The 26,149-nt window shown below is 39.2% G+C and overlaps 3 protein-coding genes across 10 annotated transcripts in view; all 3 read right to left on the bottom strand.

Moving 5' to 3' along the window:
* LOC136435558 (uncharacterized) overlaps positions 1-10,459 on the bottom strand; it is a 29,613-nt gene extending 19,154 nt beyond the window's left edge. For 2 of the 6 annotated variants that reach the window (XM_066429170.1, XM_066429176.1), the window contains exons 1-5: positions 10,344-10,459; positions 7,178-7,927; positions 4,515-4,616; positions 1,975-2,046; positions 839-940 (exon numbers count right to left, since the gene is read on the bottom strand). In XM_066429170.1, the coding sequence (XP_066285267.1) occupies positions 839-940; positions 1,975-2,046; positions 4,515-4,616; positions 7,178-7,801 (900 nt within the window). In that variant the 5' untranslated portion in view covers positions 7,802-7,927; positions 10,344-10,459. The remainder of the gene's footprint in view (positions 1-838; positions 941-1,974; positions 2,047-4,514; positions 4,617-7,177; positions 7,928-10,343) is intronic. The other 4 variants (XM_066429171.1, XM_066429172.1, XM_066429173.1 and 1 more) reach the window with 4 other exon arrangements.
* Positions 10,460-12,941: 2,482 nt separating this feature from the next.
* Positions 12,942-22,963, bottom strand: LOC136435557 (uncharacterized). Of its 3 annotated transcripts, none has more exons than XM_066429167.1 (9): positions 22,843-22,963; positions 21,811-22,014; positions 20,095-20,266; positions 18,179-18,307; positions 16,637-16,970; positions 15,826-15,972; positions 14,732-14,854; positions 14,172-14,291; positions 12,942-13,193 (listed from the first exon to the last, which is right to left on the bottom strand). In XM_066429167.1, exons 5-9 carry the CDS (start codon positions 16,802-16,804, stop codon positions 13,071-13,073), a joined length of 681 nt encoding a protein of 226 aa, XP_066285264.1. In that variant the 5' UTR covers positions 16,805-16,970; positions 18,179-18,307; positions 20,095-20,266; positions 21,811-22,014; positions 22,843-22,963; the 3' UTR covers positions 12,942-13,070. The 3 variants fall into 3 exon arrangements, with proteins under 3 accessions (XP_066285264.1, XP_066285265.1, XP_066285266.1); XM_066429168.1 differs by having other exon boundaries at positions 21,811-22,011; XM_066429169.1 differs by having other exon boundaries at positions 21,811-22,008.
* LOC136435901 (uncharacterized) lies at positions 18,102-25,714 on the bottom strand. Its single transcript, XM_066429613.1, has 8 exons — positions 24,998-25,714; positions 24,034-24,748; positions 23,371-23,508; positions 22,843-22,966; positions 21,811-22,014; positions 20,095-20,266; positions 19,564-19,741; positions 18,102-18,243 (listed from the first exon to the last, which is right to left on the bottom strand). The coding sequence occupies exons 1-8, from the start codon at positions 25,698-25,700 to the stop codon at positions 18,102-18,104; spliced, it is 2,376 nt and encodes a 791-aa protein (XP_066285710.1). The 5' UTR covers positions 25,701-25,714.
* Positions 25,715-26,149: the final 435 nt, after the last annotated feature.

Raw genomic sequence — 26,149 nt, 5'->3', positions numbered from 1 at the left:
AAGAGAATCGGGAGCTATTATAGGTTTGGATATTAGGCTATCAATACCTTTATCTAATAATCCCACCAGAATACATGCATCCACATCCCCATTAGCTTTACAATGAAAGAAAAGAAGATGCAAAATGTCAAGTTCCCCATGTTAAAAACCAACAGTACATATGCGTACATGCAATCTGTAGAGTATCATATTTTGACATACTTTTCTTTAAAACTTATAGCAGATATTGATTCAGAAAATGCTGTACAAATATATAACTATGAATTTTTTTTTTTTTCATTTGAAAGAAAAGGATATAAGATTCCAATTATATATCAAAAATCAATCAAAAGCTTTTGGCAAGATAGAAATTTAGATGTTATTTCCAAATAGTCAAACAAAATAAAATATTCTCATTGATTCTAAGCGCCACAAGCACGGGCAACAGTTTAATACTTATCATCTCAACGGCTTGGTTTCATGTTCTACATAGTACATGACATCTAAGACACCTTTACATCATTTTGTCCTATATAGATTTTATCTTCATAACTACAAATTAAGTCCGCTTTCACCACTTCCACAAAAAAACTAAACCCAAGCATATACAAAAAAAAATGTGAATATTTGGGAGGGGGAGTGAATTATTATGAACTGAAAGCCACAGTCACCAGCTGCATGCAAAACCAGCACTCTACCAACTACCTGGAGAAAACAACGAAACATTGTCATCAGTACAGGATACAACCATGCAGGCACCTACAAGCCGTAACATAGGACAGCCGCTACTACAATACAACCAAAATTAGGGAGGGGGGCACGGGCACGAAAACCACTGGACGACCACATGCAAACACACCCATTGGATGCTTCCCGCGAGGGCCTCGATGCTGTCCTCGAGAAAAACCCGAACGTCAATTGGGTACAGAGACATTTCTTCCGAGCACATGGAGGCATTGTCCTGGAAAATAACATAATTCGGCAACATGGAAGGGAATGTAGAGAAGCGATAGGAAGGTTACCGTTAATTTAACTACATTCGCGGCGGTTTCATTTTGTGGTGAGAGGAAAAGATTTTTGTGTTTTAAATTTGCGGTCAAATAGAAGGGAGACAAATTTGTGTTGAATTTACAGTGGAGAGGTCGCTGCAAAAACCAAAATATAAAACCAACGCGAAAGTTTCATGATTAACAGTATACTGCAAACACTTATCATCTTGCACTTGGAAAGGCATTTCCCAAACTTGTTACCATCCTTGCTTACAAGGCCAGCAGTGTAAGTTATCAGCCAATCACATCACCTTTTACAGTCCACAGGCTACATGATTGGCTGGTAACTTCATGATGAGACATAATGAAAGATTCAATGCACAACTAATTGTAAGATCAAAAAACTGAAAAAAAGAAAGATTAAATTTTGTCACAGAAGAAGAAAAATTCAAATAGAACATGAAAGTAACAACCACAAATAATTAAAGTTCATGTTTTCATGCATACTGACTGCTAACACTAACATTACACTAACACTTAATTTACTTGTTACAAATTATTCTATAGTGGGTTCGAAATTTGTTTCTGGGAATAGGTGCACTCAGGTGCACCTAACCGGCCAATTTAGGTTCACAGGAAAAAACATGGGTGCACAACATAGAATATTCCCAGACCTCTATTATTATGTGCTTGAATCTGAAATACTATAGCTAAGGTTTGATAGAGTAAAACAACAAAGGTTTTACAATATTTTCTGACACATAAATGTCATGACTACGCTGCATACTAGTGTATAATAGTATCTTTACATATGTAGCCCAACAAATATCTAGATGCACCGGTGCACCCACGGTCCAAAACCTTGGGTACAAAAGTGCACAATATATGCACTCAGCATTTTGATCCCTGGTACAAATGTACAACCTACGACCTATATGCAAAATCTACACATCAGAAAGTCTATCATGATAATGTGACAGAAAAGGTAGAATCAAAAAGTATCTACCTGCGAAACGCCATCCCTTAGTTGCCTGGCGTCTTCCCTACCAGTCTGATAAACAGGAGAATTTCCATTTTCCTTTAAGAAATATGATATAAAAAAAGTTACTTCGACATTCTCAAACAGTATTGTGCAGCATTACCTGTACAGCAGTTGCCAATAGCCACACCTACATGGAAACTATGTGGACAAAAGACATTCATTGATTGGTTAATTTCTAATTAGGTTAAATGTTTCAATCATATAATCTATGGATAGAGGATGTAGTACTAGTTGACCATGGGATGGTAAAGTTGATAATCTAGTTCACGATTCAAACTGCAAGTGCAGTGTGTTACATTTTGGATAAGATGTATAACTTGCAATTTTTGAACTATCATAAGTTGAAGGTACATGACAAATACAAAAAAAAAACAGCCAATTGCAAGGGCCTTCAGGTCTCCGCTCAGAGTTTCTTTTACGATTCGGGGCCAATCTGACACGTTCTCAGAAAGACGCTTAGCGCTTCTCCAAACATCATTTTCCGGCAATTCAATGTTTCCGGTGCCTTGCCACTGCCCGACAAGCTCAACTGACATTTTCTGTGGAAAGGTTATTTTTGGTAAAAACCATCATTCTGAGCAATTTTTCACCCGAAAACTGCTATTTATTCTTCCAAGGCCGCTGCACGGAAAAGACGGATTTTCCCAGGTTAATGACTGACACGGCAATAAAGGTCATCATTCTGTCTGTGCAATTCAGAAAAATGAAAAAAAATCGTGAGGACACGTTTTCCGCAATCCCCGATGGTGCGAAACCATGCAAAAACTTCAAGCACATAGAACGCATGATTCGGGTAATCAGGGACAAGACCGGGTTACCGTTATCGTGCACTGATACCAGGGAGTATTCGCAGATGACCAAAACTCTGCAACCGTAAAACGCTACAAAGATCGGGCTTTTCAGGAAATATAAAAGATTACACATTGCTATAGTGATAACCGAAAAATAAGAAGCCAAAACTATTGAGAAAACCTATGATTTGCGTCTTATTTCACGGACTGCTTTTGGGGGTGGTCACTTGAAATTCCAAACCGGAACCCTCAACTTATTATATATTAACCACAATGCATCACACTGCACATGCGCACTTCAAACCGTGAACTATCTTATTAATTATACAAACACACAAGGCATGCAGGGAATGTATCAAACAGACAATTCTGCTGGAACTTGGAAGGAAAGGATGACAAAGTTAAAGCTATTCTACAGGTTTGGGGTTAATGAAAAAGAGTTTCCATGGTTAGATGGGGGGGGGGGCACTGGGGAAAATGATGATTAGACAAATATTAGTTTTGAAATGATAATATTATGATTAACAGACACAGAGTGCAACAGGGTAAGACATTGTAAAAGACACGGTGATACACAAGAATTTAAGCCAGCCACCACTGCCAATATTTCAAACCTAAAAGACTGATTTTATAAGTTATCAGACAAAATTTACGGACAAGGCCACTCCAATTTAATTTCTTGGTTAACAGATTTTTTTCCTAAAATTCTAGCATGAGGACATCATTAAAACAGAAGGCTGGGGTGAAAACTTGCACCTGACCCAGTTCACCCCCTGAAACTGTGTGCACTTAAGTACAAACTTTCCTCTGAGATTCTGTTTTCCTGTTGATTTTCTAATCTAGCATTTTTTTTTAAATTCTGTTAACCAAGAATTTGAAGAAATCAAATTGGTGATGGTGAAAGATAGGACACTAAACAAGTAATGATGCAGCAGTGGTGGTGGTGGAAAACAAAACTCAAGTCTAGCCTGTGGCCCAGCCTTTTTTAGGTTTAGTCTGCTCCAAATGTGTTGACATTTGGCACAGACTCAGGCTGGACTACAAACCCATTAAGAAGTGAGCCTGCGTGCAAGAGAGAGACAGTCTAGCGATAGGCTGTGCAGCACAACATTAGTACATGATACACGTTTATGGAATTTCTGAAGAACAGGAAGGTTATGACTACTGAGTTTGGTACATTCTTTTGAAATGATAATTACAAATCAAGCTTAAGTCTCAGGAAATTTCCAAAACGGCTCGAAATAGTGGGTGCATGTGCACCTTTGTGCACCCAAAATTGAAGCTGTGCACCTGAGTTTTGACTGTGGGTGCACTGGTGCACCTAGATATTTTTGTAGGCTATAGGGTAAAGGTACTATTACATACAGGAATATTCTTGAAATGTAAGTATATAACCTTTTGTTGTACTTAATTGTTTTGAAGTTTAATAGCTACAGATCGAAGTTCTTAAGAGAGGAAGAAATTTCTTTTTTGACATTTAACTTTATTTTGTCTGGTGCACCCAAATTCTTTCTGTGCACCTGTAATTTTGTTGGTTGGGCGCACCAGTGCACCTACTTCCAAAAATGAATTTCGAGCCCTGCAAACCAAATGTCCATTTTCTGAAACGGAAAAGCAGCATCTTTTTTTTCTCACAAGAAGATATCAAAGATTTCCTGAGACTTGCAACTTTTTTTTTTAAAATGGACAAAAAGAACGCATGCAGGCCAGTACCATTCTAAGAACTAGTTCATTTTGTAGTCCGGGGTCCCCAGCGCCATTTTGCAGGTCTGCGTGTAGAACTATTCTCCCTTGTCTTGCCATGGCCTCTAGCGCCTGCCACAAAAGGGGGGGGAGAGTTTAAGATGCTGCACACACCCAAAAGCTGGCCATGACATTGGACATGACATTGTATTCAGGACTAGAAGCGTATAATCGTGTCACACACACACACAAAATACAGAAAAACGGCTTGCGCAGTGGATGGTCCTTGATGAAACTTGCAATCCTGTACAATTTTTTTTTTTTTGTGATCTATGAAAAGATTCAGCTTCCAGTCCTGATACAAAAGCAAGCCACAGATACTAGCTAGCAACAAGACATATACATATGGACGAAAGCAAGACTATGGAGAAAAGGCTGCCTCTGACATTTAGAAATGAGTTACTATCCTAAGGAATATTAGGGCCCAAAAATCGGATTTTGAAAGTCAATTTATTTAGTCATTTCTATACATGATTAGTTCAAACAACAATACCACAATGTATAGCAACGTCCATGATGCAAAAATATGACGTTGTTGTGATGTGAGAACTCACTGAAAATCGTGACTGGAGTCTTTGTAGGCTCGCAAAACTAAGGGAATCATCGTACGGCACAATTTTGCACGGTTTTTGCTCAAAGTATGAAGTTATTGGGCAAATATGCTAAACAATGTTAGTAAATGTCACTACCCTAAAGATTTCAGCATTTTTTTTATTTCCATCTTTGGGCCCTAATATTGCTTTGGTTGCCTTTAATAAGTTTTAGACATAACATGAATATTGGTAGACCAAAAATAGCACAAAACTCGGGTCCAACAGAAAAAAAACAATGTCAGGTTAACTTGTCTATATTTTCAAAGCTGCTGTTTAATCAACAACTATATTTCTCCCTGCTGCCTAACTCCCAACAGGGAATCGGGTGCCAAACGGCTACTTCGGTGTGCTAAAGGTTAATTGCAATTGATTGGTAACACTGCTTCTGCGTTTTAACATCTAATTAGTGCAGTTTGGAAATTAAAAAATACATGTACACGTCAGCCTCGCTTTAGCATAGGACTATTTCTCGAAATTCTTTGATTTAAAGGCAACCAAAGCAATTTTAGGGACAAAAATGGAAATGCTGAAATCTTTATTGTGGTGACATTAACTAACAAGCACATTTGTGTAATAACTTCATACTTTAAGCATTTAAAACCGTGCAAAAACATGCCATATCATGATCCACTTAGTTTCGCGACCCTATAAAACCCCCGGGGAACAATTTTCAGTAAGTTCTCACATTACAACAAAGTCGTATTTTTGCATCATAGACGTTGCGACACATTGTGATAGTGCTGTTTGAACTGTATAGAAATGACTAAATAAATTGACTTTCAAACCCAGATTTTCGGACCCTAATATTGCTTGGGTTGCCTTTAAAACTCAAGGGAGTATATAGTGTGTGCACCTAGTAGCAATGTTTATCAAAGTCTCATATAATATCTATACATTCAGTTACTACATATTTTCTGTGCCAGTAATTCTGGTTATGTTTGACCCTATGCCTTGGCTGCAATAAATTATCAATGTTTGAAATATAAACCCTGCAAACTATGAAATAGGATCAAAAATCTAATCTTTTACATCTCCAATTTGAGACTGCCAACATCGCGAATAGTTTACCCAATCATAATGCCCTAGAAACAGTTGTCCTTTCTTATAATGATAATCTTATTTGTCATCTGACGTTCCATATTATCTATACTGATCTATACGTGCATGACCTTGCGATCCCCTAGTTCCTTTACAGCGTAAGTAAATCATATTTCATACACAATTTTTCAATGCCTTATTAACTTATACTGCAACACATTCAAAAGAGAATGAGAGCTAAACCATTGAGAGCTGACCCAATAAAAATTTATGTATTTAATATGTTTTTCACCTTGGGGCAGTATGTTATTTACAATGCTGGTAACGGCTTTGGAGTGTAGTTATAGGAAACCAATTCCGAACGCCCTGGAATAACGCACGAAATCAGCAGATGTGACGAGGTTATTGTAGAGTAGGCAAATTTTAATTACCAGGTATGAACGTTTGAAGGACATTTCGTACAGGAAAAGTGTGACTGATGTGCTGTACCTAGATCCGAGACAGCTAGTTTGACAGCTTTTCATTTGGAAAGCAGCGTCTACATAATTGAGACTATCATTAACTTCATGTCAGTAACTAAGGCCAATGAAAATCAATGCTGTGTTTCTGGTCCTGAAAAAAATTTAGGGTCAGTAGGTTTACGGATTCTCTCTTCTTGGTTAAGATTTCGGCAGAAGCAATCCGACAAAAAAACACGTAAAACTGAAATGTATCAGGACACTAGTTTTTCTAAATATCACTGCGAAAACCACTGTCAAAACCACTACGAAAAAAACGAGCTGGTGTGTTACGCTGGTGTGTTACGCTGGTATGTTACGCCGAAGGGCGGTTACATGTATATCGGCTATACAGATCATACAGAACACTCCATTTTCTCCCTACCGCGAAATCAAATCCCCGCAAACATTTCCGCATTTACAGTAATGGGTTGCTCTGTTGCTGAATAATGATAAAGAAGAAATGAGAATATATATCATTTTACAGGACCTGTACAACACCTACCTCAGCTTCGCAGAGCGGACACCTCAGGATCCTTCTCGGAGTCTTCACGATGATGATGGGATTAAGAGCTTGATGTGTCTCTCCGTCACCTCCCCTTGCACCATCTTCTTCTTCTTCATCTTCCTCTTCCTGTTCTTCAATCTTCTCATCACTTTCACTTTCTTCCCTTTGATCTTCAGTAAGAAGAGTCGACTCCTCACCTGGTTCCTCCTCCTCTTCTTCTTGATCTTCTAAGAATTCTTCTTCGGACTTTGCAGACTCGACGACAGAACTCTTAGACTCAGAGAACGCGTCCTTAGAATCAGAATCAGACAAGGACTGTAGCGAAACAGAGGATAAAGACGAGAGGTCTTCGGGCGTGGCTAGAGGAGCGACGACGTCTTCCTCTATGTCTCCCGTAGGGATGGGTATGTCCCTGTTGATCACAAGGTGTTTAAGGTGTTGGCAGACTGGGGCAGCGACTTCGCTGCAGCTGGTGGTATCGTCTTCGTCGTCGTCTTGTTGCTGTAGAATCACCTGGTGTGCGTTTATACTGGTCTCGGGCTCCTCGACTGGACAGAGTTCGATCTCTTCCACGGCGGACAGCGGAGTCGTTTCGTGTACTTGGATTTCATCTGTATCCATCTTGAAGTTTGACTGTAAGTGTAAGGCGCCAATAGACTTGGGTAGAACACTAAGCTGAGGACTTGTTCCTCAGACGGAGTCAGACTTCTTGCGGTGCTGTCTTGCTTCCAGTTATATCATCTTTCACTGTAAAGAAAGGGGACATCTTTATGATCTTATTCTTAGACAACTAACGGTATCAACAAGTCTTCTTGTTACCAGTTACATTGTATATCTTTCCTTGTAAGAAAAGGACATGTGTCTGAAAACTTATTCTCAGAGTCAAATACACTGTCTTGTTCCCAGTTATATCATAATTTTCTGTTAAGAGGACACGTGTCTTAAAACTTATTCTCAGACAAATATACTGTCTTGTTTCCAGTTAATAAGTTATATAATCTTTTCCCTGTAAAGAAATAGCCAGGGTGCCATTCTATTTAGTTTCCTTTGGCTCCCATACTAGTAGGATGGCATCCAGGCCGGCAAAGAAATTAGGATACATGTCTTAAATTTCATTCTAAAAAAAAAGTATGAAAAGGTTAATATTTGTCAAATCTGTGATTGTTTCAAATCCCTCCCCTTTTCTTATCAAAGAAGACAACTGTCGTATCATGCACAAGCATGTTAAGCATTCCTAACACATGTAGTCACACGCCCCATGGCAAACAAAGACGTGTGAAAACAAACCAATCTATCCCTTTCCTCTCACCATATGTACTGTATACATATTAATGATCCTGTCTTACCACAACAATACAAGGCAAAGATAAAAAAACATTCCCAAACATGAAACCCATAGGTTTTCTGGTTCAAACTGACTCAGGTACAATATGGTAACGTTTGTGACCCAATCCCAACACGAAAGTGCCATTCTGCTATCAACAGTTACAAATCTCACAATCTTAATCCACTGTAAACCATCAGATTAGACAGAAAACATGAATACATATGCATATAGCTTCAGTTATATAGGAACTTGGAGAAATGGAGGTCCCATGTGTACTTTGAGGACAGTCGCACCTCATGCAAGTTAAAGAACCCACCACATTTATCAATAAGAGCAGGTTTTGTTCTGGTTTTGAGCTGTCTAAAAATAATAATAATATCCATTCTTTCTAACTGTAAGGCAAGCCCTTAATAATTGCCTGTGTCTAGATTAATACCCATGTTAGTCGAACCAATAAATCATAGAATAAAAAGGAAGTAAAATGGAGGTCCTGTGTTATGGAAGTCAAAGAACCCACCACACTTATCGATAAGATTAAGGGTCTGTTCTGGTTTTGAAATGTCCAAAAATAATATTATCCATTCTTTCTAACAGTAAGGCTGGCCCTTTAAATTGTTTAATAATTGCCTGTGTCAAGATGAATAGCCAAGACAGTCGTACCAATAAATTATAGAATGAAAAGGAAGTAAAATGGAGGTTCCGTGTATGAGGAGAGCCGCACCTTATGCAAGTTAAAGAACCCACCACACCTATCAAAAAGATTAGGGGCCTGTTCTAGTTTAAAGCTGTAAAAAATTATGATATCTATTCTTTCATACGGTCCCTAATGATTGACTACATGTCTAGTCGGGTAGCCAGGTCAGTCAAACCAATAAATCATAGAATGAAAATTACGTAAAATGGAGGTCTCGTGTTTGAGGAGAGTCACACCTTACGCAAGTTAAAGAACCTATCACACTTATTGATAAGAGGACGGGTCTGTTCTGATTTTAACCTGTCAAAAAAATAATGATATAAATTCTTTCCTGCTGTCCCTAATAATTGACTGTCTAGTCGGGTAGCCGGGTCAGTAAATAAAAATTATGAAATACGGCAACTGAATATATTTTGTTGGAAAGCAAAAATTGTGCCCAAATTGAAAACATAAGGCCTTAATTCTATCTATGTCATGGAACAGCTTGCAAGAATAGCTGCTGATGTTTTCTTATCTCTGTAACCTTAATTCTCCTAATAACAATTAAGGCCGGGGGCCATATTTATACACCAAGTGATGACGAGACAATAATACTCATAACATCATTTACAAGGAATCAATAAAGACAGGACATCCTCAACAAAACTACAACGAATTCTAACCATCTCTCACCCAACAGTACAGTTACATCATCGCGACCACTAAACAGGAACCGAAACAAACCGGTTCTACGTTCTACGTTGATGACTTTCTCTTTTGGGGGGAAGTGGTCAAAATGGTCGATAATTTTTTCCAACTTATCATCGAAAAATCGACAGACTAGTCAAATACACGATCACATAATCCTTCTACACGTTGTCAAGACTAGTAATAGAATGGTCCAGCTGGATTTTGAAGTCATGGTGGTATTTTAAGACTGGCAAAACGTCAAATTCTCCGAGTTATACGCCAAAAAAATTAATCGATCGCAAACGGGGGCGCCCCCCTCCCCCTTTCATTTATTTCTCTCAGTTCACAATGGTTTTTCTACCGCACCCATAGACAAAAATAATCACTAGCTCTTCCGAGAAAGAGCTGACAAGACACAAATTTCATACGTACAACAAAAGAAAGATAAAGAAGACATAGGTTGGACGTCTTACCTGTGAAGTTTGACAGTTGACAGACGAGAAGAAGATATTTCAAGTCTTGCCTCTCAAGCGCGCAGCAGACTAATGAAAAATCTCTTGCGTCGTAAGATGTCCTCGACCAATCAGAGAGCGGCATGCTATGACGTCAGGAGAAATACTTGACCTTTAACCGAATTGGCGGGAAATATCTTGAATTTAAAGCCCATTTCTTCGGTTTCTACCAAATCTTACAATTAAAACGGGTTTTATTTGTTTCAACTCTCTTTTAACAAACGAAAAGCATCAGAAAATAAAATAAAAGAATTTTTTCCTGCTATCGTTACTTATGACCAATGAAATTGTTTTTTTTTCTATTAAGGCCACAGCAAGTAATTTTTATGGATGACATCAGCGCGCTCATTAATTTTTGCTTGATTTCGAAATAAAAAACAAGAAATTTCATTGCCTTCCGACGGTGGTCAACATGCCAAAAAATGGCAAATATGTTGTAAACGTTGACAGCCTAAGGTGTTTCATTGCATATGAATACCCAGTTTAGTTCCTGCCAATGATGGTATGACAAGCTGTTTTCTGAATTTGTTCTAGCAAGGACATTATATAAATAATGGGGAGGGGGTTCTAGTTAATTGAGCTGCATACACAAGGTGTTTCATCGAATATGAATACCCAGTGTAGTTGCTTCAGATGATGGTACAACAAGCACTTTTCTCCATTTGTTGTAGTTATAGTCTATTGAGATGTATACACATCTACAAGGACATGTTTATTTTATTTTTATTTTATTCACATTGCAACAGGCAATACAAGACCACCCAGGCAGCAGTGGCTGATTTCGGGCGTCTGTGAGGACGTGTTTATTGTTGAATCAAGGAGTTTTTATATCATATATGAAACCTCATTGGTTGAATAGAGGAATAAAAGACCTGTTGGTCATGATATCATATCTCGTCGCCTCAATTCTTGTTTAACAAGATTTATGATCTCAAAATTTGAAAATATAGGTATCTTGGTTTTTTTGGCCCGCCTTGTTTTTTTTTCGCCCTATCTCATTAATTTTGGAGTCTTCGGAGGATGTCATCCATAAAATTTACTTGCTGTGGCCTAATTCTTATATGTGTGATAATAGTTTTGAATTAATGAAAGGCATTAACTTTCGAACAATATCATATCAACTTGTGTGGTCAATTGTCGGTAACCAAGAAATATGTGAGACATTCTTTTAATTGGATTTACATTGTAAAAGGAACAGTAACCTCCATTTCTATAAAAACCATTGTACATTTGCAATTTTTTTTTCTTTAACAACAGTATCATATCTATAGATGGCAACTATCCTAAGCCAATGATAACCTATCATATCATTCTTTTCCATTGGTACATCAGTTGGTATTTTTATTATCTCCATGAAAAATGGAGATATAGTTTTGGGTGTGTCTGTGTGTCTGTCTGTGTGTGTTTCCGGACTACTGAAAGCAGCATAACTCAAGAACCTCTGGATGGATTACGATGAAATTTGGTATGTGGGCGGGTGTTGTGAAGCCAAAATTCAGGGTCAATTTTGGGACCCCTGGTATGTGACCTTGGTGCTGCAACAGAACTTGATTTTTTTTCTCTATCTTTTGACCTGAACATGCCATGGTCTTGATTTTTTGGTGGCAGATAGCTTGTGACGTAATGAAGAAGTGGTGTAGGTTTGGCCCTCCTAGCAGCTTGTCCTGGAAATACAGGGGCATTATTGTGAAAATCTTCTAAGGAGAATAACTGAACAGAGGAACGTTGGATTTCCATGATATTTGGTATGCAGGTAGCTTGTTGTATTTAGTTTGGTATAAATGGGATGAAAGTAATGATACTGAGAGAAGAGGAAAACGACAACTAACATCTTTGGCTACATCATCTTTATTCCGAAACGGCGTTTGCAACATGCCCAAAATCTAGCTCAAAGCGAACTGGGCTGTGCCAAAAATAGTTACTCAAGCAACTGGATAAAATCAAGGTCCTCGATAAGATTTAGAAACTTTTTCAAAATTTTATCCAGTTGCTTGAGTAACTATTTTTGGCGTATCTTATTACCTGGATGTCTAACCTTCATCAACGTACCGGGCAATATTGTGCGCATGTCTGCGTACATAGAAACAAAATGATCGAGATGCATATGCATGATTGGATGTGTATTTTGCATATGACTACACATGAAAGAAATGTCACTGCGCAACTCGTAAGGAATTAGGATATGGAGATTCTAGAAGTGTGACGGCGTAAAATTTGGCTTTGTAAAAATAGTATGACATTGCAAACATCTCATATTGAACAAGATGATGATGTTGATAATGTACACACACTTTTGTAGGACGTTGATTATTTATTTGTTTACGTACAGTTCTTGTCATTTCAATTCACAGATACAGTATATTGTATGCTTTGATAAAGAGATACAGATACAATGTACAGCAGCTACAAGTTTTTCATATACAGGGTATCATTGTCTCCACGTTTTCCAGAAATTTGACACTTGCAAATTGCGTGTGAGAATAAAATCCCTATCAAAGTCACTCTTTTTCCTTTGTTCTAAGAGACAAAAATATTGCTGATATATGATACAAGGAACAGACTTTTACATCCCCATGTGAGATGCAACCCCTCACAACAGTGCTAAGCAGGGTTCAAACCCTAACCCTTTAGATCTATACAATCAGCAAAATGCGAACATTTCTACACTTCTGATTGTCAAGATACAATTTAATTCTTCTTCACGGTGAGTCTGTGAAGAGTCCGCAAACATTCCTTCCCAGCATGCAACAGATGCTCCAGCTTCTCCTGAACTGCAGAAGGACACTCCCTGGGCTTCTCTTCCTCCAAAATCTGAGGAAAAAAATAAAAATTACATTTTTAGCAAACATGTTATCAACATACAATCCTTTGGTATACTTTAGACAATCATAAAACATAATTACCAGCTATAACTTCTAATCTGACATAACTGCACATTTAGCTAAATCATTTTCATCTACAAGGATGAAAAGGATTTCTACAAAATATGATCCATTGCTCACGGAGTCACATGTTCTATCTGCATAACGTGACATCATAGAAGCAGTGGATTGCTCATTCCTTGACAAAAACTGGAGCTGATCATTCTACAATTTGGGTACCGGTAAGTCCAATTTTTGTGTTGGCAATTTGCATTTAAAGGCATCCAGAGCATTCTATGAGGCTTGCAACTCCAATTTCTAGTCATTCCTACACATAGTAAATTTCAATAACACTATACCATTACATATCGATATTCAATGAGCAAAGATGCGATGTTGATGTGTGGTGAGAACTGATACAAAATGCAAGCGCTAATAGACTGATGCTGACTGTCCATCACAATTAGCGGTTTGACCAAAGAAAGAATGACTGCATGTCTGTCAAATATTTGCATCTTTATGTTTTTATTTTGCATTTCTACGTTTTGACAGAGGTGGGTGGGGTTATGTGATCAGTCCATAACACTAGGCGCGTGAAATGATAGAGATCATTGTGTAGCTTATTTTTTATATGATTTATCATGCAAATGTGGTAAACAGTGGCAATTTTAGACGTCAATTTCATAAAGATTACAGCAACTAGAATATTTTCAGTTTTAGAGCCTCATAAAATGCTCTGGGTGCCTTTGAACTTTGATTCAAGAATCCCTTGATTCAGAATCATCTATTGCACAAAATTCATTTTAGATGAGTCATAAATATTATCCTTTAATGATTGCTAATTGCGTTAATGAGTGTTGATTGTGTATGTATAATATAGTATACTGTCTGTGGGCTGCATACACACACACAGGATCTATGAACTCACCCTGGTAATGGAGTCCTGAATGAATGTCATTTTTCTCCACAGATTCAAGATGGAGTTTCTTCTGACTCTCCTGGTGGTGTTACTCACAAGGACAGCTGTGAACTCTGCTGCCAGATGCATCTAATAAATGATAACACAACAGGTTTACTTTGCAGCCTCAATGGCACCATCTGATAATGAGCAGTGCAAGGGCTCCCCCTAGCAATACAGTGTTGTACTGCACTTATAATCTGTTTTTGCTTCACCTGTGTATAGAGTAGTTTAGTAGCTCACCCTTACACTTACACTTACATACATCGAGTTTCTAGTCACTGTTGTGATAAATGATAACACAACAGGTTTATTTTTAGCCTCAATGTCACCACCTGATAATTAGCAGTTCAATGACTCCCCCTAGCACTACAGCACTGTACTGCACTTATCATCTGTTCTTGCTTCACCTGTGCATAGAGTAGTTTAGTAGTTCACCCTTACACTTACACTTACATAAGTCCAGTTTACATACATCCAGTTTCAAGTCACAGTTACTAGTACTGTTTTTGAACATGACCATAGTTTACCTGCATGACCATGTCAGCAGCGCCCTCTGTCAGTTCCATGTATGTTGACAGGAGGTTGTCAGAGGTGTGTTCATGGTTCCCTTCCACTAGTCTATAGAAGAGTTGGACATCTGTATAGAGCACCTGTGAATACAAAAAACACAACTTAATCAAATACTAATTACGCAAAATTTGGAAAGTCATTTTCAAAATCTAGAAAGTAGCTTTTTCATTTTGTAAATCGCTTCAAAGATTTTGAAAATTCTTAAAACAATTATGATACTTTTTTTTAAAGATCCTCATTCTAAACTTCTGATTCTATCAGTGAAAATCATACAAGATAAAACCTTGTACTGCAATAGGCTTACAATTCACAGGGATTTAAGTTTCTGGTAGGGAGAAAATGTAGTTTTTGCAGTGATTTACAGTTTCCAGTCGAAACAAAAGTAGCGCGTAACATTCACAACACAGAACAAACAATTCTCACAGCGATTTTCGGTGGTTTCAAGTTTGCAGTGAAAACGTCACTGAGCAAACCGCAAACATAAAACCTCTGCGAACATTTCCCCTTTTAGGGGTCGACTCCAGCTCGGACATGTTGTAAGGGATTGCATTCGTCATTTGGTGGATGGTGACGTAAAGCTGGCGGCCCCGTGTATGAGGGAGCTTCAGGCATTAGTCTCAAGCGTTAAACCTCTGCACGTAAAAGAACCCAACACACTTATCGAGAAGAGTAGGGCTGACCCGGTGTGCTTGGCAAAAAACGCGAGCCGTAGCGAAGCCACATTGCACTTGTAACCACTAGCTAGCTACTTGAAAAAGCATCATGCTTCACCTCAAATGAGGATGCCTTGAAACGAAAAAAGATGTTCCTTGTCCGTATATTTTGTCAGATAACTTATCAAATTATTAGTCTTTTAGGTTTGAAATATTGGCAGTAGTGGCTGGCTTAAATTCTTGTTTGTCATTGTGTCTTTCTTTTTACAATGTCTTGCCCTGTTGCACTCTGTGTCTGTTAATCATATCATTTCAAAACTAATATTGTCTAATCGTCATTTTCCCCAATGTACCTCAAATGAGGATGCCTTGAAACGAAACGAAAAAATGGTACATACCATTTTCCTGGCCAGTTTGCAGGCTTGTTTGTATGTCTGCACCAGCCTTGTCAGCCCCCGGGCCTTCCTGTGCTCCAGGGAAGCCTTGTACCACCTCTGCTGGTAGAGCGACATGTTCTTCACTTGCAGGTTGTCGATCTCTATTTCCTGGGAAACAAGCACAACAAAACATCATGATCACAAACAGATCTAAAGCAAAATCACCCAGCATTAGGGAGTTCCTGTAATTCCGGAAAGCAATGGTGGATACTGGGCAGTTTAAAACTTGTTGACAAACTTCCTTACAGTACTGCAAATCTTGAAATATTTGCAGTGGATCTATTTTCCTAATTTTCACTGTGACCTCTTACCACAAAATCATAACACAACAAATATGTATTTAATTTGTAATTGTACACTTTACTTTTGAACTGTTTCAACCATGTTTGTCAACTGCAAACTTAAAACACAGCGAAAAAAAAAGTATTTTTCTTCTTACTGAGAAATAAAAACTCTGCGAAACTTAATGCATTAAATTTTACACTATGTACAGTTCAACTAAAACTCTTTGAATACTAGGATATTTGGAGTTTCTTTTTAGTTTATGATAGAGCTTCTTTGAATACCCTATCATAAATCCAACATGAAAATCAAAATAACAATGCCCAGTAGTGTCTACAATAGGAAAGAAAGTTATCCTGCTTTTCCAAAGGACAACTTCTTCCTTCCAAACAGAATCACCCACTATTTCTTAGGAAAGATTTTCCTACGCTGAATAATCTGCTAACTTTACGGTCACAACAGACATTGCTTCACAATCATAATATATTACCTCAAGTTGGTATGGCTTCTTTGGGCATGAGAACGATCCGTTTTTGTAGTGCAACTGGTACTCCTGTCCACACGTCCAGCAGAAACTAGTGCCACAGATACAGCTCATGTGAGGACAGCCTCCATTTTTTTCCATTGGGTGATTACAAGATGGACACTTCTTTGTCATCGCCGTATATGTCTCTTCCTTCAAAAGACCCAAGGGGTTTCCTTAAGAAAAGAAAAAGAGACAAAACACAACAGGTTAAGCATTTTTTTCATTGGGTGATTAAAAGACGGACACTTCTTTGTCATCGCCGTGTATGTCGCTTCCTCCAAAAGACCCAAGGGGTTTCCTTGAGAAAAGAGAGAGAGATGCATTTTTCAATGGCTTTCTGTGTACAAAATACAGTAGGTTAAGTATATACAAAGTCATGTTGTGGGTAAGGGTTGCCGTCAAACACATGAAGGGGCTTTAAGGCTTCCTGTCCCCATATTTTTGGTTCCTGCTTCCAGGATCCTGTCTTGTCTGAAAACTTTGTGAACATTCCACAATTACAAAGTATGTCTCAAGATTTTTGGTATGAATTATGTGAAAAAACACACAACTTGTGGGGACTGCGGTTGGAAGTTGCAAGTCATTATTTCTTCAATTTCTAAATATAAGGCAAACATCTTTTCTTAAAGCAGATTGCAAAGATGCTGAGTTTACAGTGCAATTGCCTTAAAAGCTAACTAAAGGATCTTTTTTCAACCTTAAGAATTCACTGAACATCCATGTATTTTCTTGGCTGACCCAAAAAAGTTATTTCATGATCTTCCTATAATTTTTGGATGATTTTATGATTAATGATCTTTTTTCAACCTTAAAAAATTTGCCTGACCAAAAAAAAAGGTTCATGAGAAAAAACAACCTGTGCCATTGATTATCTGTATTGAATTTTGTGTTCAGACATTTGTTTCGGACACCATGTCTACACTGACTTTTCATAGAATACTGGTATCCAACATTTAGATTGTCACATTGTATTCAATTTAGTATATCATCTTCACAAAGATGGAGGCAGTAGCCTCAACAGAGATAAGTAGAAGCTATTATAGACAGGAAGACACTTACTGTCCTTTATTTTCTGCATGCCTTCAAAGCTTCAATAACCTAATGATCTTTTTTCAACCTTAAAAAAGTTGCCTGGCTAAAAAAAGGTACTAGTATAAAATTTAAAGAAAAAAAACCCTGAGCGATTGATAATCTGTCTTGAATTTTGTGTTTAGACATTTGTTTCGGACACCATGTCTGCACTGACTTTTTATAGAATACCGTTATCCACCATTAAGATATAGAAGAAGAAGAAGAACTTTATTGTGTGATAATTGTAACTGGTACAATGTATGGCAACTTATGCACATGGGAGTTGAGCTATTGCTAATTGTTGACAAATATGATAACTACATCTAATCTATCTATGACTCGTAGTAGTATATCATCATTACAAAGATGAAGATGGTAGCTTCAACAGAGAGAAGAAGAAGAAGAAGAAGCTATTATAGACAGGAAGACACTTACTGTCCTTGAGTTCCTGCAGGTGTTCCTGAGCTTGCTGACAGGTAGCAGGCCAGTGTGGCTCCGCCCTACAGGAGGTGCACCACATGGATCCACACCCACACCTCACCGGCACGGGGTCACCGACCTCGCCTGGACAGAACACACATTCTCCATTAGGCCACGCAAATATCATTCTCTGTATAACATCATATGAGAACCACAAAGTTCAATATTTTTTATTTTATTATTATTAGGTAGGCCCAATACTTCGCAGCCAGGGGCTGAATTGCGAGGAGCACACAATTGGTGGAGCTGAATCGCAAGGGTCGGTGTAGCGGCTGCCATTTGGTGTGCAGGTGACCTCAATACGACAATTGCCCCATGTGCGGCCATAGGACTGTATGTTTTGAACGGGAAGGACCACTACTCTTTTCGATGAGTGCGGTGGGTTCTTTAACATGCCCGAGGTGTGGCTCTCCTCAAACCTCCATTTAACATCCTATTGGAGGGACGTCCCTAACCGAAGCTAGGTACTCATTTACACCTGAGTGAAGTGGGGAAAGTCGTGTTAAGTGCCTTTCCCAGGGGCACAACGAACGGGGCGTATCGGTGGTATCGAACCATGGACCTCTCGGTTGTGGGCAAAACACCGTCGCTACTAATTGCGCCACACAATGCCACGTAGTATGCACCAAATAGTATGCAAGATTGTAAGAAAAAAATCATAAACTCTTTCATTTTACAACCATCTATCTCTGTCTTTTAAAATCCAAATATCATTCTGCACAAATTTGACTACTGTAGTACATATTCAGTGGATTTGGTTCCTGCTGTAGGTTTGAACAACTGCATGTGTGGCCCAAGGGCTATAGAATTTAGAGGGGCATCTCCCTATAAGCTATACACCAAATGATGTTTGAAGAATTTTTTAACTGAACCTACTACACATGCTTCTCATTGTAGCACGCAGCAAGTTTTTGATCTGTGGCAATTTTTACAGGTGCAAGCGTCCTTGATACAATTTTTCATGTGGTAGGGCGAACTCACTGCACAAAGAGATGCCGTGGGGTCGTGTGGCGTAACGGCAGGGTGTTCGGACCAGAACCCAGCGGTTCCGATGCCACCGATGTTGTGCCCTTGGAAAAGGCACTTTACACGACTTTTCATCACTCCACCCAGGTGTAGAAACGGGTATATTGTTCTCTGTATGTGACACTGTTGAAATAAGTTATGAAAAACTTGAGTTCAGAGCCACTTCGTCCTTGTCTGTCCAAAAGCAAAGTAGAAAAAAAAAAAAAAAAGAGATGCCATTCATAAAATTGTGTTTGAGTGGCCAGGACAGGTCCCAGGGCCTGTGGAACCATTCAAGTTCAAGTGCTGACAAGCGCTGCGCCTGAGACCTGTACCACATGGGGGGACCAGTGAGGTAAGTTCCTGCTGGGGTCAGGGCGGCTAAGAGGGTGTTTACGCAGGTGTTGACAGGTGCGGGGGTGTGAGGTGCCTCAGGTGGGCCGCCAGCTGTACGCGGCTGGAACTGCGCCAGGTGTTTTGGGCATGACACCAGCCTTGTTTCCTGTCGTATCACTTGGACATGTGTACATTATCTTTTACAACCTTGTGCAGCTTGTGGGTAACTTTGATTGAATATCCAGATGAAAAAGGGTTTTAACACTGTAGGTTTGACTGGTGGATTTTTAAAGCTAAAAGTCTGAAAACACAGACTTTTTCATTGTGCACTTCTTCATTATTATTATATTTATTATTAATAATCTTTAGGGTGGTCCCTTCAGTTAACTATGTAACTGATTTCCAAGGGAGCCCGTCCGGGTGAATGGTGTAAATCACCGTATGGCTGATACGAGACAGAGATTCGCCAGGCCTCCATCCGGGTGATTTTTATTGTATGTATTGAATACGAAGGTAAAATCTCTGCTTACCAGCAAATGCGACCGAGACCACTCTTCCACACTTAGGATCCCTGCACCAGTGTAGACCGTTGTTAGAATCAACCGTAACGTTACGGACCCTTCTCTCGTACCGGCGGTACAGTCTCGCCGGCAACAGTACCATCAGGGCGGTGTCATCCACGACCTCCGAACACTCGCACTCCTGCAAACATGAGCAACGTAAGCAAAACTTCCCCCACTTCCTATTAAACAACGGCAAACTTTGCGCGGGGATCGGCTTGTAAAATTAAGTGGTTTCAGTGTTTCAAGGCGACAACACTTGAGAGGGACCTAAACGAAATCCCACAGCTGCTCATATGGTAAATCTTAAAAGTTTATGAGTCGACCACACAAGCAGAGGAAATTGTACTTCATCTACACAAATTATTACTTGTGTTAAAAATAGCAAGACAGTATGTACTGAACGCTAATGCAAAGTTTATCTGATCATAATTTTTTTTTAAATTTCATCTCTTAAACAAATGGGTGGTCCGTTCAGTTTCCACAAATTGATTTTTAATGGAGCCCATCAGTTCAATTAACTACTGACAAAAGAAGAGTACATCATGGTAACAGGACAGGCTTAAGTAAATAAATCATTATCAGTTTACAAGCTCAAAGTCGTTAGTGCTTCCAGTCAAAACACAAGTCTAGCCTTGAAGAGGTGGACAGGTGGCAAGAAGGGTATGTATATCAAATGGAAAAGCCAGTTTGACAGTTTGCAAATCAAATGCTCCTAATGTTAATGGAGGTTACCAATCTATAAGCAATTAAGTTTCAGCGTTTAGGCCATGTTGATTTGATTATACGGATGATATCCACACATACATCAATTTTCGTCCATTTCCAAAGAAAAAAAGTTTTCTACCATACTGTAAATTGTGCAAAACAGCTATGAAATGGGTAGATACATGCCGTAAATTGCAAAAAGATATTTCGGAAAATGGATACTAATGTTCAGAATGCCAAATTCAAAGAAGAAGAATGTGAAAAAACAAAAAATGAATAACCCATTATTTGGTATACCATTCTCTGTGTGTTTAGTCATTTGTTCAACCCTCCTGACCGCGTAGATTTAATAATGAAGGCATTGATTTTTGTTTGAAAACTATTTTTTTTATTTGCACGCTCGCATCAGTTTTGGGGTTCCCAGAGGAGGTCATCCATATAATCAAATCAACATGGCCTTAAAGGCATCCAGAGCATCTTATGAGGCTTGAAACTTGAATAAAAAAACTCCAATTTCTAGTCATTCCTACACATAGTAAGTTCCAATAACAATATTATTACCATTACAAATCGACATTTAAGGAGCAAAGATACGATGCCATTGTGTGGTGAGAACTGATAGAAAATCCAACGCCCTAATAGACGGATCCTGATTGTCCATCACAATTAGCGGTTTGAACAATGAGAGAGTGACTGCATGTCCGTCAAATATTTGCATTTGTATGTTTTAATTTTGCATTTCTACATTTTGACGGAGGTGGGCGGGGCTATGGTATCAGTCTGTTTACAATAGGCGCGTGAAACTAAAAGATCACAATGTAGCTTATTTTTGTGCCACATTTGAGCACTTTTGATAAGAAATCTGCACGCAAATGTCAATTTCATTAAGATTACAGCAAGTAGAATATTTCCAGTTTTCAAGCCTCATAGAATTCTCTGGGTGCCTTTAATACTATGTTTGCATTTATAGGTACGTACAGGGCAAGTGATGTCTGTCAATCCTTGCTTCACTTTCGTTACCACGTGATTTTCCCAGCAATCCCTGCAGAACCAGTGTAGGCAGCCCTGTAGAGCAAAGGCTGATGGGATATCTCCGGCACAGATGTCAGACCAGCAGATCCCACAGGTGGTTGGACGCTTTGCATTCTGGGAAGTGTCTTTCTGCTCCTTTTCTTTCTGCTTCTGAAATGAAAAGGCATCAAAAGGTGGTCATCTTTCTCCTTTCATCAGCCTAAAGCTTTGCATGAATTGAACATTTACCTCGAGATTTAATCTTCAACAGTTAAAATGAAAAATAACTTGGTAATTGTTTCATGGAAATATTGTCTGTCTTCTTTACATTACTGTAAAATTAATGCATTTAAGTTTGCGTGATTTTTATTTTGCGCTAAGACGAAAATGGAGTGTTTGCGGTGGTTTTAAGTTCGCCCCAGCAGCGCTTAGTCACAAACTGCTGGTATCGGACAAAAATGTTCGTGGTGGTGTTAAGATCGCGGTGAAACGGTCGCCGTGAAAACTGCGAAGTCAACATAAAACCACCGCGAACATTCTGCATTTACAGTACCTTGAGGTTTAGTCTTCAACAGTTAAAATGAAAAGTAATTGTTTCATGGAAATATTGCCTGTCTTCTTTACATAAATAGCTGCCACTGACAGGTTTGTATGGGCCGCAAACATTACTTCTATGGTGTTTTTAGCTACTCAAACAATAGGAGCTGATTGCCTTATTAGCATATAACCTTGTCTTAACTTCTTTTGTTGAACCATCTTAGATTTGCCTTCAACATATCAACTCTGAATTTTGGGTTAAAAGCTGGTAAATCCAGATGTTCGTCCAGTCACTGACAAAAAGTAGTGGATGCTGTCTAAAACGCATGGCCGCTTTCAAGTATTATCTAGTTGCTTGAGTAACTGTTACCTTGTGCAGCTATGGATTCCGTTTTGTGTTGGAGATATTGGTTCATGCCTGACTAATAGTCCCCTTTATGAAAGATGATTGACAACTCTTACCTTCCTAGACACAACTGCCTCGGCAGGTAGCATTGATCTGGTCTTGACTTTGCAGATTTCCGAGATGACTTTCAGGGAGTGGCTTCTCCGCTTCTTGTGTACTTGGTTGACCTTCTGACTTGGCCTGAAATACAAAGTTTTTTACAGATCAATGTATCGCAACATTGGCAACCTGATACTGGGAAGTTAGTACTGTAAATTTGAAGTTTTTCCTTTGCTTTGAGGAACTTGCAAGGAATACTGTTACAAGTAAAAGTAAATGAAAGTACAAACTACACTGAAGCATAATTTTCCCAATGTTATTCTTTTTTGTAGGATTTACATGCATCTTGAAGGAAAACACTTGGGGTAAAATCTCTTGTCTTGGAGAAGAATTCTTTCAAAATCCAGATCCAGATCTTTTTTCAAACAAACCATAAAAATCACTCATAATGATATCTACAAATTCAAGATAATGACCAACAAACAAACAAAACAACAAACACAAATAGAAATACAGCTGCTTTGACTGGCAGAGATGACACTGACCTGTTGCTGAGTTGACCAGAAAGGAAGCCGACAGTTTGGTCAACAATGTCCCCAACAGTCATGGCGACTCTGCCTTCACAGGATTTCCCCCAACTGTCACAGTCTACAGCATCTTCTCCATTGGTCAAAAGGCTGAGTCTGAGGGAAAAAATGTGATACAATTCGCTCAGAAATTTAGTAAACAATTTAGTATACAATTTAGTAAACATTAAAGGCAACCAAAGCAATATTAGGGCAAAAAAATGGAAATGAAAAAAATGCTGAAATCTTTAAGGTAGTGACATTTACTAACATTGTTTAGCACATTAGCGTAATAGCTTCATGCTTTTAGGAATTTAAAATCACGCAAAATAGTGCTGTACGATGATCCCCTTAGTTTCACGAGCATACAAAAACTCCGGCCACGATTTTCAACGTCGTATTTTTCATCATGGACGTTGCTATTCATTGTGATAGTGTTGTTTGAACTAATCACGTATAGAAATGACTAAATAAATTGACTTTCAAAATCCCGTTTTCGGGCCCTAATATTGCTTGGGTTTCCTTTGAGATTTATGTTCCATCTTTGGTCATTTTTCATCTTTTGAATGATTTCTTGTAGTAGTAAATAAGTAGTTGATTGTTTTTTATGCAACAAAAATTTATTATTATGACTTAATTCACCTGGTATTGCAGCATTCCTCAGTCTGTCCATTCCCATCCACAATGCTGATTTCTTCACCAACTTCCAACAGCAGTTGAGCTGTAAATGCTGCCGTCCTGTTCCTTCCCTCTCTCGCCTGACTCCTGACAAGATCACTCAAGTCCAGCCTAAGTACCCTGGGAACACACCGGCCCTCCTGGTACCCCGCCCCGCCCACGGCTTCAAGTTCACCAGGCTTCAGACTGTCCGTGGTGAGGAACACTTGAACTGACGGCTTCTCTTCATAAACTTCAAGAACCTCTGCGTCATCTTTGTGATGGGACTCTGTTGTAGTGTCATCCTCTTCAGTAGTGTCATTGTCTGTAATGTCAGAAGTTATCTGTGAACAAACAATTGCACTGCCTTTGGGATGTAAGGAGATGGGAGCAGAGGAGGCCATCTTGGGAACGCTGAAGCCTTTCTCGAAGATGCGTTCCGTACACGGCTGCTTCCTTCTAGCAGTGTCTGTTAACGTTGTGTCAAGGAGAGCAGCCAACACTTCTCCAGTCGAAGGCAGGTCCCGACGTGCTTCGAAAGGCTCCTCAGTTTCGCTCTCTGCTTCAGAGTCTTCCGTACCTTCGAAGAACGTACCAAGCTTGTGAAAGTCTGCCCTGCTGTAGCAGCCATGCCAGTGGCTGGACTTCTTGTCTCGCTGATGCTTGGTCTTCTTCAAAGTCTTTGTACGAGGCCTTTCTTCTGTGGAACAATAAGTAATATCATAGATTAAACCAAAGTCTTCCTCCTTTTTACAACATACATGTAGACAGTACAGGACACATGACGCTAGACAGTTACATAGAAATCAATCATATACAGCTGCAACTACCTGTCAAAAATTTTAGTCTCCTCCTATGAATTTTTCCACTTCTAGAATTTTTATAGATTTGAAAGGTGAAAGATTTGATTATGGATATACAAAGAAACAAGAAACTGCAAAAGACTTACGTTTGCCAGAGCAGTGATACTGGTTGCACTGCTTTTCGTTGTACCAAGGATAGACCTGGGTATCTCTGGGGTAGCAGCACTCGTATTTCAGGATGGGAAGGTCATCTATGACATCATGCTCTTCCTCCTCTTCATATATTCCAAGTCTCCTCCTCTCCCTTCTTCCCTGCTTTCTAGGCTTTGTGTTTGCGATCAGATCAGTTGCATAGGCATGTTGACGCTTGCTCTTTTTCTGCGGAATAGACACCTTGCTGTCCGTGACAGATATGACGTCGGCTTTGCTCCGGTTCTTGCCCGTTACCGCGGTCACCAGCTCCCGCTCGACCACCTGGACCCTGTAGTCGGAACCCGCGTGAGTTTCCAAATCCGACACGCTGTCTTTGAGAAGGGCGGGGAGCTCCCATCTCTTGTGCTTGTTCATCGAATGGAACACATCGTAGGAACCAAACCGCATGTTCCGCCACTGCCATTGCCTTCTCCATTGTGAAGTACAGAGCGGTTGAGAGATTTCCCCGTCATCTACAAAGCAGGAGAAGTCATCAAGGACGCTCTGTCCCTCCTCCGCTGTGATTCTAGCAGGGCCAGAGAAGCCCACGTAGATGCCGAACTCTGCGCGGTAGTTCTTGTACTTCTTGCGTGCCACGCAGCCCATGCGGAGAGTGTTGCCGGTGCGGCGGCCATATTTTCCCTTCCTGTTCACCATGCCGGTGCCAGGTGATACCTGAATCATGCAAAAACAACGGCATCAAAGGAGTCATTTAAACTGTAATATAACATACAACACACATGCATAATATGACAACCACTTGGGAAGGTGTCACAGCATTCCACAACATTCCTTTGCTACATGCACATCAAATAAAAATGTAAGCCACATGATATAAGTAATTGAAATTCATCATAGAAGACATTTATGAATCTTTAGAATGTTACTGTAACTGTTACAGTCATATATTCTAACTCTTGTGTGCTGCAGTTTTCCCTGGTAAGATTCTTGACATGAGCTTTTTCAACAAAATTCAACCCAAAAGTTGACAAGTAAAAAGTTGACTTGTAAGAAAATGCTCTCTCAGCTTCTGTATGTAATATCGTAAGATATCTAGTATCGTTGCCATCAGCTTACATCAGAAAAAGTTCTCTACTGTATGATGA

This window comes from Branchiostoma lanceolatum, chromosome 5 (genome assembly GCF_035083965.1).
Source record: "Branchiostoma lanceolatum isolate klBraLanc5 chromosome 5, klBraLanc5.hap2, whole genome shotgun sequence".
NCBI classification, from domain to species: domain Eukaryota; kingdom Metazoa; phylum Chordata; class Leptocardii; order Amphioxiformes; family Branchiostomatidae; genus Branchiostoma; species Branchiostoma lanceolatum.
This window is presented reverse-complemented; position numbering and strand designations above follow the sequence as displayed.